This window comes from Austrofundulus limnaeus, unplaced genomic scaffold (assembly GCF_001266775.1).
Source record: "Austrofundulus limnaeus strain Quisiro unplaced genomic scaffold, Austrofundulus_limnaeus-1.0 Scaffold219, whole genome shotgun sequence".
NCBI classification, from domain to species: Eukaryota; Metazoa; Chordata; class Actinopteri; order Cyprinodontiformes; family Rivulidae; genus Austrofundulus; species Austrofundulus limnaeus.
The window spans coordinates 528,141-539,923 of record NW_013952621.1 but is presented as its reverse complement, the minus strand read 5'-3'; the positions used below and the strand labels follow the sequence as shown (position 1 = coordinate 539,923).

Sequence of the window (11,783 nt, the reverse complement as noted above, 5' to 3'; positions counted from 1 at the left end):
ATTTTTTGACTGAATTTGAGTCAAAGTTTCACGCTAACAAGACAAATAATCTTACACATTCTGAAAACAAGATTATTATTCTTACACAATCAGTTCTTGTTTAGTAAATCAGTCTCAAAACAAGATCAAAAATACTTTTTGGCTGGATATGATTTTAAAACTTGGTAAGATGGACAGTTTTTGCAGTGCAGTATCTTTGTTTAAAACTTTGTACAAATACACTGAAAACGATTCAATAAACTTTAAATGAACAAATTCGGAATTGTCTTGGAGTCCTGATGAATAAAATAAAATCTAATTTTAAGTGGCTTTAAATCACAAACTCTAAGCAGCTCCACTAAAAATGGATTAAAAAAGTAGCAGTTCTCTTCTCTACCAGCAGGTGGAGCCAGCACACCGATAATGAAAAACTCCTTAAAAGCGAAACAGAGCCTCGATCTGCCAAGTAATTAAATAAACTCCTGCTTCAGTTTGAATCGTTGTAACCGACGGAGTCTGTTGAAATAACCTCATTTTGGTTCAGCAAAAACAAACTAACATCGTTTCACAGGGAGCCAAAACACAGTGTTTGTGTTGGGGGATCCAAATGACTTTCTCCTGAAGTAGGTCGCTGACAAATGACACTTACATAACGCCTCAGAGACATGTGGTGGGCTTTTCATCAGTGAGGGGAAAAAAAAGTGAGGGGGGGAAGTCACATGTTTTACCGACTGGAGGTAGTCCAGCAGTTGCGTGAGCTGAAACAGCCTCTGCGTCCGGGTGGTCTCGCCGTGGTTGCTGGCCAAGCGGTCCAGCTCCTTGATGTAGGAGGTCCGCAGTTCGTCAAAACAATGCTGGCTCTTCAGGCCCTCCACTGGCACTGGGACCACAGAAAAAAAAATAGAACACAACAATAATTCTCACCGACTTTATCCGTCCCATCACTTCTCTGAAACATGGCTGCGCTCCACTCGGGTCATAACTCACTCGCCTACGATTAAGCTATCCTTTATTTTTTATTTTGATTTAGGACACGGTGTCAGCTGACTCACTGATGCTGAAGAGGACCAGGGCCTTCATGCAGAGGAACTCCTCCTCGGTAACCTCCAGCTTGCAGAACCTCTGGGCGAGCAGCTTCATCCTCAGGCAGTGCTCGTACATACTGGACACTTGCATCCGCTGGCTGTGGGGAAGGGTCAGGCGAAGACAAGCAAACAAAAACAAAGAAAAAGACAGCATGAGTGGGGAAGCTTTGAGCACACGAGGCACGACAAAAAAAACCCGAAGAAGTGTGAAGCCCGGAGATGTGGCCGATCGAGCGAAATCTAGACGGGAGGAAGAGAATTAATGGCTGTGAGGACAGGAGTGGTGAGGAGCGGAGAAAAAGCAGCAGGGGTGAAAGGAAAAATGAGCGAGATGGATAATGGAAAAGGAGAATGACACGGAGATGGAGAGAAATGAGGGTCAGCGTGAGGGGCAGGCGTACCCATTAACCATGCAGGTCACAGGCAGACACAGAGGTAAGGAGGTCTAACGCGCACAGGAGGACAGTTTCGCTCATGCAGCACAAAATGCAACAACAAAAAAAAGGAAAACATCTTCCAATACCTTAAGTTGTTTTTAAAGTTCAAAGAAAAGACAAAAGTTTCGGAAAACGACTCGATTGAGCCTCGATGGTTGCAGCGCGACGCAGAACTCATCAAGGTGACAAAAAAGAAAATTAATTGAAAGAGAAGAAGCAACGTCTCGGCGCCGCGGCGCTTCTCGGAGATCAGCGGCAAGATGAAATGGAATAAATGATCAGAGGTGATCCCTCTGCGGCCACGTATACGATCAGACGCAAAGAACAGAACGACGCTTGTTTACCATCTCGTCTGGCAAAGAAAAAGAAAAAAAGAAAAAGGAAAATGAGACGTTTATTGTGTGGTTAGTCAGTCTTCCTCTGAAGTTCGTATTCCTCTGAGTCTTGTTCTTTCCAGTGACGATGACAGGTGAAATCTCCTGGTGTCCCCGACAAACCCCACAGAGTGATACCCGATCACGCCCAAACTCTTTGTTTGATGAAAACGCTGCGCCGAACTTGGTCAACTTTTCTTAAAGCAAAAACTTTTTGATGGTAAACCACATTGTGGGTATAAAAATAAATAAATACGTATTTAGTTGTTGAGTGGTTTAAATACACTTCCCATGAGTAAATATGACATATTTTTAAAGCTTTTATTAACTTTTTGGGTTTTTTTTCCCTCAAGTATTACAAAATTCAGGTTTTTAACGTTTGATCTTCTCTTATCCACTCAGGGTCACGAGTATAAACAGTCTTAAATATAAGCTTAGCACAAAAAGTAAGGAAGTTAGTGTTTGGTAGATTATTTCTTTGTTGTAAGGTTTTTTGGCAATAAATCTTATAGCAGGCACCTGATTGGCAGCATCTGGGGGAACCCGAAGTTGAAAACACGTTACTCTGCGTGGTGTCCCAGTGCGTGGTCATGCACCTCCGAATTTTTGTAACTCTGCAAAGGCTGCGCACCATTCAAACAGTTTGTTTGTCTGTCAAGCTTTTGCTCTCCTATTTACATTTTCATAAGCTATAATTTGTACTGATACGTGTCCTTTTGGAGAAAACTACAACAGCATATCGTCAGTGTAAACACCTACACTGCTGGCAAGGGTGTGCACACGCCATGCGCGACTATAACCCAGCCTATATTCAGCTCTACTGCTCATCCCACAATAGCATGTTCCTTACAAATGTGGCACCATTTAAAAGGGAATTTAACAGGCTTTCCAGCGGTATGTTTATTGCCCAACATTGTTATGACAAAAAAAAAAAAAAAAACACAACACAAGTTTCCTTACTTTTTGTACTAATGTTTTAAATAAGTGGTGCTGAAGGATGTTGGATGTCCCAACCTGACAAGACCAAGGCACGTCTCATTAGTGCTCATGATTGACTCCAGCTGATAGCTCTTGGAGCATGAGCATGATTCACCGGACAAATATTTATTTGGCTAATGCACAGAACATCTGAGAAGGAAAATTGAAAATCTTCCTTAAGTGGGGAAAAAAAAAACTGTGTGAAAGTACACTCAGATGGGTCAGGTCTTTGCCAATACCAGAAAGAAGACCCAAACTGCCTCCCTCAGATGAAAATTGTTTAGGATGTTCAGGGAAAAAAAATGCAGGAACCCCCAAAGGCTCAAGCCTGCCCTGAACTAGAAACTGCTGGAACACCAGGGACCTGTTTGCAGTGAAACCAGTTTCACATCATGGACTGAGAGGGTGTCGACCACGAAAGAAACAAGCAGCACCTTTATTGTCAACTGACAAACCAAATATCTTCTGGAGAAAAAAGATTTGAAGCCAGACAAGACAGAATCTATGCTTTTTGACCACAATATGGCACCTGTTTGGTGTAGTTAAGATGAAAACACTGTACAAACTGTCAAGCACGGTGGAGGTATAATCATGATGTGGTGGACCCCCAAACCAGCCAGTCGTGGCAGATGGCTGCCTGTCCTGAGTCTGGTTCTGCTGGAGGTTTCTTCCTGATTAGCAGGGAGTTTTTCCTCTCCACCGTTTGCTCAGGATGGGAGACTGTGATGAAGTGATTCAACACAATCTGCTGGTTTCTTCTTTAGATTGTTCTTTTTTATGTACAGTGCCCTGAGACAACATATGTTGTGACTTGGTGCTATTTAAATAAACTGAATTGAATTGAATTGAATTGGTGCATTACACAAAGTGGATGAAATAATAAAAGGTGGTGGCCTACCTCCAAATTCTTCAGCTCTAATCTACAGGTACATAGTTGTATTTTTGACCATCATACAAAACACACAAAAACTTTCTGAATGGACAAACATTAAGCTTCTGGAATGGTCTTCTCAAAGCCAAGACCTACCTTATTAACCGTTTGTGGGCTACAATTAAAAACTGGGTCTGCACCAGGAACCTAACCAACTTTATATTGATGAACTCAACCAGTTCTGCTACAAAAGTCGTCAAATAACTGAAGCTGAATTCCAACGCATTTTTGAAGCCAGATGAAACTAGCTGAGGGGGGTGTATGTAAATCCCAGAGCTTGTATTTATAATTTTGACCCTGTGTGGATAAAAGAAAATCTACAATAAATTCAAACTAAATTAAAAAAAACTCAGGGCCCCTGGTGCCAAATGTGGCCCCCCACAGCATTTTGTGTGGCTCACGAGAGCTTCAAAGATGTATCAATCTCGTAAAAAAGCGTATGTTGATTTAAAACCAGCATTGACCTTAAACTACATGTCCCATAATGCATGTCGAATATTTTACTCCCAAAATGAGCAGCAGCGCACCGCTAGATGTAGGTGCACAGGGTTCAAAAGTAGTTGGCGAAATTTGACTTTTAAAATCTACATTTCACTGCATTTTTGCTGGCTACTTTTAACATGACCCAGGTGCTCTGGGAAGTGGGAAACAGAACCCCACCCCATCCATTAGGGCTGCCACAAACGATTATTTTAATAATCGATTAATCACAGATTATTTATTCGATTAATCGACTAATCGGATCATATGCTAATTGAATATAAAACATACAGCTTATCACGTCAGAATACAGCTGCTATTATATAACCATGGTTAGATTTTAGCTATATGCTAACTAAAAATAATTGCTGTGGAAGGCAAGTTCTGCTCTGCAGATATTMCACAGGTTTCTCTTTCATTTTCTTAAAATGATCCCACACTTTTGAGCTCCGTTGTCAGGTAGCCATGATACCAGAGCCTGTCTGTATAATGTCTTGTGACGTCCACGGCCTACCCCAGTTACCACTACTGTGCATGTGTGTCAAGGACAGAAAGGCAGATGTGGCAGTGGAAGGTGTCAAAGCAGTTTGGAGAGAAAAACAAAGTAAAGAACAAMAAMAAAAAAAAAAAAAAAARAAAAAGATTAATCGATTATTAAATTAGTCATCGATTATTTTAATAATCGATTAGTCGTCGATTAATCGATTAATCGTGGCAGCCCTACCACCCACTAGTGCAAATTCTACGTTGGGAAGTCGAGGAGTACACGACTCAACAGTGAGTAAAACTCCTTTACTTTTACTTTTAGTAGTAATTCTGTATTATTTATTTCACATTTAGTCAGTCGTACACGTACTACTTCTCAGTGTTTAGAAGAGGACGTGTTAAACGCTGTTTCTATGTACAAAATACCACAAAGAGCTCAGTTATTGTTTGTTAGTGGGGCTCAGCCACAGCAATGAGATGAGGTGAAGTTTCATGGTTAGTCAAAATTGCACATGAAACATCAAAGTTAATTACAACTGGCCCTTTGAGGGCCACCATAACACCCTGTGGCCCTCTCTGTAAATGAGTTTGGCACTCCAGAAGTAAACCATTAAAAGCTTTAAATGAATCTGACATTGATGCCTATGATGAGTAGATGAATAAACTGTATTTAGATTTATGTGTGACTTACTCATTGAAGACCAGGTCTGGAGCGAAATACAGCATGGAGCAGTTAGTAAGTGTGTAGGTCCTCCAGCCCAGAGCAAACACCATCACCCCCATCCACGACAGCTGAATCACTGACATCTGATCGTTCACATACAGGTCACGGAACCCTGTCAAACACAGCCCTTTTAGCAAACACTTACAATCAATAAATATTAATAATCCTTCTTGGCTTATTTAATTAAAAGTGGAGACATAAAAACAAACATTTCACACACACACAAAAAAAAAAAAACATTATTCAGCCCATTATCAGCTCTCCATTCTGAGTTTAAACATGAACCTATCCCCCTCTAGTGGTTAATATTTGAACAGGTCTGCCTGCGGCCTGCTCCATCGTCAAACTGGCACCAGCTTTCTGGCAACGCTCGCTATCTTCTGATCTCGAGGCCTCGCCCAGGGCCGACAGGTTCTTGATACTTCCCAGACGAGCTTTTAACACACTTGTCTGTCTCTGATCTTTGCGCACCAGTTTTTTTTTTTTTTTTAAGTTCCAACCTTGTGGCGTACTGGTTTGGCAAAAACCAAACGATGGTATTTTCCAAAGGCGGGACTCGTGGCAGGAAATCCTGCTCTACCTGCACGGCCTTGGCTCAGAACGGCGTACCTGGAATGGCCTTGGCCCAGCGCACCACCGTTACCAGCTGCCGTTCCCCGAGCTCGTTGAGGCTGGTGAGCAGCGACGCGGAGCTGTCCGGTTGGGCAGGGTCGTGTCCGGCATTGACCACGTTGGGCTCGATGGACTGAAGGACGCTGAGCAGGGACAGGCAGGAGCGCAGGGTTGGGGGGATCCCAACAGGCAGGAACTGATGTCCTGTTAAAGATTTATAGAAAACAAATATATAAAGGTCTAATAACAACAGCAACAACAACAACAATAACAACAACAACAACAACAACAACAAAAACACAGTTTATTTGAAGGCACCTTTCATGGCCCTCAAGGACACTGTACAGTAAAATACAATATAAAAAATATTAACATGCAAATTGAGATGACTTATAGTTAATTCTTAAGTTTTAATAGAACTCGTTGCAAAATCATGAAAAGGTTAAAAAATAGCTTTGTAAAAAAATATCACAATTTATTTTTCCATTATTATTATTTTTTCTCATAAACATGTTCTTAAATACAAAAATAGTCATTAAAATTTGTGATCGGATGGCAACTGCCGCAATTGTTTCTTTACCTACAGCCCTTGAGTACAGTATGCAAATAAACATGCTTTAGTTACGTTGAGTGCAGACCCGCATTTCAGAACTGCATTTCAATTTATTTGGAAAACTGTTGGAGTTAACTCTTTCAAATTGCACCGTTAGATTTACATCAGAACAAACCTTTTTTTAATTTTTGATTTCCTATTTTTGCAACGAGTCCCTTCAAATGAAGATCTGACTCGCTGTGTAAGCGCTATGAGCATGTGTTAGATATGACTCTCAGCTACTACCACACCAAATTATAGCTGAATATCTGTAAAATTAGCTGAGTTAAAAAAAATGTTTGTGTTCGATGTGCTGATTAACTGTGCAGATTAACTGTGCAACCAGCTAAATGTTTATCGCTTATCAATGATTGCTTTGTGGGAGTTTCGTTAAATTCATTCAGTGCTTCATGAGATATTTTGGTTAGTGACAAACAAAAACACTCTGACGTCCACTAAAACATAATTATACACAAGCTACATGCATCTGAGCTTGTGTGCCATTAATCCTCACCACCTTGAGCCCTGGCTGCAGCACTTCCAGCCTCCATGACAACATCCCTGTTCCCTGCCCTCTCCTCTCTGTCTCCATGGCCCCAGGCGGTGGCAGGCTGCGGCAGCTCCTCCTCTCCGCTTCTCGTCTGTCCGGCTCCCTTCAGCCTGCGGCCTGAAATTACGAACGAGTCATCGAGATAAAAAGAATCTTCAGCTAGGAGTTGTTCAACAGCAGAAAATTTCAAACATGCGATCACTGCTAATGAATCTGGACGGCTTCTTGAGCTGTTTCCTCATGGAGAAAAAGTTCCAGATCACTGGTCCCAAAACTCAAAAGACGAAAAGGAAAAAAAAAAAGGGGAAAGAAAAATTCTACCTTTGATGAAATGAAATTGTTACAATGTATTACAGCAGGAACAGTTCTGATCCACTCAGAGGGAGGCATCTGACCACCCTGACCCCATTCGTCTAAACGCAAACCACCCATGATTTCCCTTCAGTGATCTTTATGGTTAGTTTCATACCTTTTAAGCTCATCCCTGACATGAAGCATCTCTTTAAGCGGCAGGAGGCACAGTTTTTCCGCCTCAGCTTGTCGATGGTGCAGTCGTTCCGGCTGGCGCACAGGTGGTTCTGCTTACCTGTAAGGCACAGGAGCAGAAGTCCTGGAGGATGAGTGCTCGTCTAAAAAAAACACCGCCTTGGGCCTCAACGATATGTGGGTGTTTACTGATAACTAATAACTCGCCCTCATAATGTCAGGTCACTGCGCCCTGTCGGCATTAGAGGATAAGTGGGTGTAAGAAAATTAAATCAGTGGATGTGTTCTGTACTAGTGTGTGTGTGTTTGTGTGCTCGGTGTTGTTTGTGTGCCTCACTCCCACCTGCAGCGGCCCTCTTGAAGAACACTTTGCAGCTGCCGCAGGTGACCGCTCCATAGTGACAACCTGACGCGTCATCACCGCACACCTGACACACTCTCCTCTCTGACAGGTACACACCAGGGAAAAAATCCCCATGTCTGCACAAACACAAAATAAACAATAAGAATAACGAGAATAAGAATAATAAGAATGTGTTTTAAAATAATTTATACAAATAAATGAAAGGCCTAGTTCTATTTCTTAAAGGAATACATATTACCCAAGGCCTTTTATACTAAAGTATAAACTAAAATCGACACATGATGAGGAAAAAACTGAGCAATCATTTCATCAAACTTTGTGAATGAGGTCCAGCACAATCCCATGCCATACTCTGAGATTTCACAACATGTGCTAGAGCTCAGGGGATCTGTTGAAGATGACTTTCAGCTACAACCACACCAAATTTTAGCTTCATAGACAACAAAATGACTGGATTATAGATTCCTATTAGTTGTCTAAGTTTGTATAGCTGTGATGATCTTCTTAAATTGAACTGCCCTCAAAACTCAATCAGCTGTAGAWGTCCATGCAGTGATTACTTTCTGAGACTTTCATCACAATACATCCAGTGGTTCATGAGATATTTTGCTAACAGACAAACAAGGTTGACACAGGCATGTAATGCTGAGTTAAAAGCAAAAATACCCTTTTATGTGCAGTGCTTAGAGTGTGTGTTGTGAATGACTCTCAGCTACTGCCACAACAGATCTTTGCTCAATATCTGTATAGCTGACKGAATCATAGCTATTTTTGTGTTTTCCAATTTCACTCGGATGTGTCCGCCAYCTTCAATTGTGCTGGGTCCAACTGTTAATCAGTTGTAGWYGTACATCCAATGACTACCTTCTGAAAGTGTCATTAATTTCCACGATCTGGTTCATAAGATATTTTGCTAACAGACATCGTTGACCGTGGACACGGATTTCAAAACGTTTTAAAAATAAATTGTTGGCAAATATCTGTTCAAAGTGTGTGCCGAGGATCAGCTGCTGCCACACCAAAWTTTTGCTCAGTATTTGCAAAATGGACAGCTGCAGCCGTTTTTGTGTTTTTAAGCTCAGTCCGCTGTGGTGACCACTTTTAACAGGTTAAATTCAAAGGTTTTGTAAATGTACACCCAATGATTACTTGACGAAAGTTTCATTAAGATCTGTGGTTCGTGAGATATTTTACTAACAGACAAATACACATAATAATAATAATAATAATAATAATAATAATAACAATAATAATAATCACTTCCCTTTTGCTTTTTGGTGGTAGGCAATAAAGACATGTATCTGGTTCAGTTTTACATAGAAAGTTTTAAACTCTAAGAATCAGACATATTAGCAGATTGAGGTCAATGTCCTTCAAGCTTTAGATCCCTAACTTTGTAAATCCAATCCAATTAGATATTTAGCCACTCATCCTGCAGCTGTGTGCGCACGCACACTGGATTGGCAGACTTTGAGATTAAAGAATGTCAGAGTTTAGTCTGTTCAGGAATCACTGACTATTGACAACTAAATGTTCTTCTTTTGCTCAGAGCTCCATCAGTCAACAGGTTGCTGCAGCTCTTTGTTGACATGGACTCTGATAGATTAACTCATCTRCAAGTCACTTAGTATGCGCAGCAACAAACAGGACAAAGAAGAGCTTTCTGGAAACAGATGAGAGATTAGATGAACTTTGCTTCACTCTGTGCGCAGAAACGCAACTCGTCCAAGGCCAAGAGAGGAACACATGGGGGCTGAATATAACTGCAGTGATTTAATGTTGCTCCACTGCCGACTTACAACAGTGTAGCAACTCATGGCCATACTAACAAAACTGTTTTTATTTGTGCAAATCCTCAAGTTTGATGGAGCCCTCTTCAGCTTCTACATGATCAGATACAAAGTGGAGCACAAGCACTTTCGCGCTTTTGTTTTCAATTACAGCCTGGAGAGAAAGCCAGAGCTTGTAAAAAAGTGGAGGGGAGAAAAAAAAAACAGTTTTAAAGCGCCAGGGAACAGACAAGTCCAGACAAGCGATCCGAACCAACTCATTTACCTGAAACTGCGATCCGTGCAGTCCACCCAAACTGAAGGCTCGGTCTTGACGGAGGAAAAAGTGGTTTGCCCTTGAGGGTTCGCGTCTGGGTAACTTTCCACTTGGCCGTACGCCTGCGCCGCCGCCGCCGCTTGCATGGTCCCTTTGCCCCCCGGCTCGGCCCCTCGCCTGTACCACAAGCAGTTACAGACTTGTCTGGACCCGAAGGTGGTGGTCTGCGCGCAGTTACAGTATTTGCACAGGACGCCAGGTGCGTCGGATCGGCGCGGCTCGCCGTACGCGCGCTCGTTTGCGCACCAGACGGTTCCCTGGGCGTCTCTGTACAAGCTGGAGTCGGCGGAGTAAGCCGAGTACGGCTTCAGAGCCACGACCTCGGTCACCTGGGTGGCGGCGGGGACCTCCCCGAACACGCTGGACCCCTTGCAGACGTATCTGGAGATGACCGAGCCGCGCGTCACGGCGGTCTGCGCGCCGTCCACCACGTCTCCGGATCGGAACAGATCCATGCAGCTCACCTGCCGCATGCCCTGGCACACCTCTCCGAAGTCGTCCTCCCTGAGGCTGCTGTCAGCCGGGACGAGCCTGCCTCCTCCCCCCGTGGTCAGGCTTCCGGGCGGTCCCAACGGGTCGGGCGCTCCGCGGGCGGTGGGGTCGCAGTCCGCGAAGGCGCAGCCGCCGCCGGGGTTCATGCTCCCGAGCGGAGACGACACCGAGTCCAAACCCAGCGACACCGACACGGCTCGGCTCAGCTCGATCGTCGGACACGCGTAGGTGTCCGCCGCGTCCCTCTCCGTCATGATCAGAGMCGTCTCCTCTCTGCCGGACAGGCTCGTGCGAAAGGCCATCTCCTGCGCGTCCTTGGCTGTTTCAGATCAGAGGCAGCGCGCGGAGAGCGAAGAAAACCCTTTCCCCCTGGCGAGCAAGCGCCTCCTCAACGAGACTCCACTCATGCGTCTCAGCGGAGGGAGAACTCAGATCAGTCGACGACGTTGCAGAGGGGAAGGGACGTCCCGTCGACCTGATCCACGAATGAAGAGAGCTGCAGAACTTTTTTTTTTATCTTCTTCTTCACAAAGTAACCATTTTCCCCCCCACTCGTCCTAAGCGTCGTGCTGCGCACAGAGTGGACAACTAAAATTAACCTCGACTGGAACTGATACAGAGACAGAGGAGGACTTTGAACTTTGCTGAACAACAACTGCGCACTCACTGCGCCCAGCCCCGAATGCAACTTCTGTCAAATTGAGAACAGAGCGGGTCCGCTCGCCCTCCAGTCGTTTAGATCCACGAGGGGAAAAAAAAGGATCTCGCGAGAACAGCCAACGATTAGATCCCAAATCCTCTTAGTTTCATCGTCCACATGTTCGTGCGAACATGTCTGTCAGCTGGTTGGAGTTGACTGACGTTTATTCAGCTCTAATTGCATAAGCTTGTTTTTAATCCTTTCAACATTAGATCGAATTAATGTCGTGTTGAAAACAGTTAAAGTGATACTGCAGCCATTTTAAAGTGGTTTTAGAGTGAAGTTATAAACAATCAATAACTTTCCCATGGGCCAGTCCTACCCAATTTGGCGCCCAGGTCAAAATGTCAGGTGGAATCACACTGACATTCACGATCATATAAGTTGTTTTATCTTTGATATTATTA

At 43.5% G+C, this 11,783-nt stretch overlaps 1 protein-coding gene across 2 annotated transcripts in view; it reads right to left on the bottom strand.

Annotated features, from left to right (window-relative positions):
- LOC106525227 (androgen receptor) overlaps positions 1-11,465 on the bottom strand; it is a 20,126-nt gene extending 8,661 nt beyond the window's left edge. The window contains exons 1-8 of one of the 2 annotated variants that reach the window (XM_014019383.1): positions 10,134-11,465; positions 8,058-8,194; positions 7,698-7,814; positions 7,193-7,345; positions 6,084-6,290; positions 5,442-5,586; positions 1,032-1,162; positions 708-859 (exon numbers count right to left, since the gene is read on the bottom strand). In XM_014019383.1, coding sequence (XP_013874837.1) covers positions 708-859; positions 1,032-1,162; positions 5,442-5,586; positions 6,084-6,290; positions 7,193-7,345; positions 7,698-7,814; positions 8,058-8,194; positions 10,134-10,978 — 1,887 coding nt within the window. In that variant the 5' untranslated portion in view covers positions 10,979-11,465. The remainder of the gene's footprint in view (positions 1-707; positions 860-1,031; positions 1,163-5,441; positions 5,587-6,083; positions 6,291-7,192; positions 7,346-7,697; positions 7,815-8,057; positions 8,195-10,133) is intronic. The other variant, XM_014019384.1, reaches the window with a different exon arrangement.
- Between the last annotated feature and the right edge of the window lie 318 nt (positions 11,466-11,783).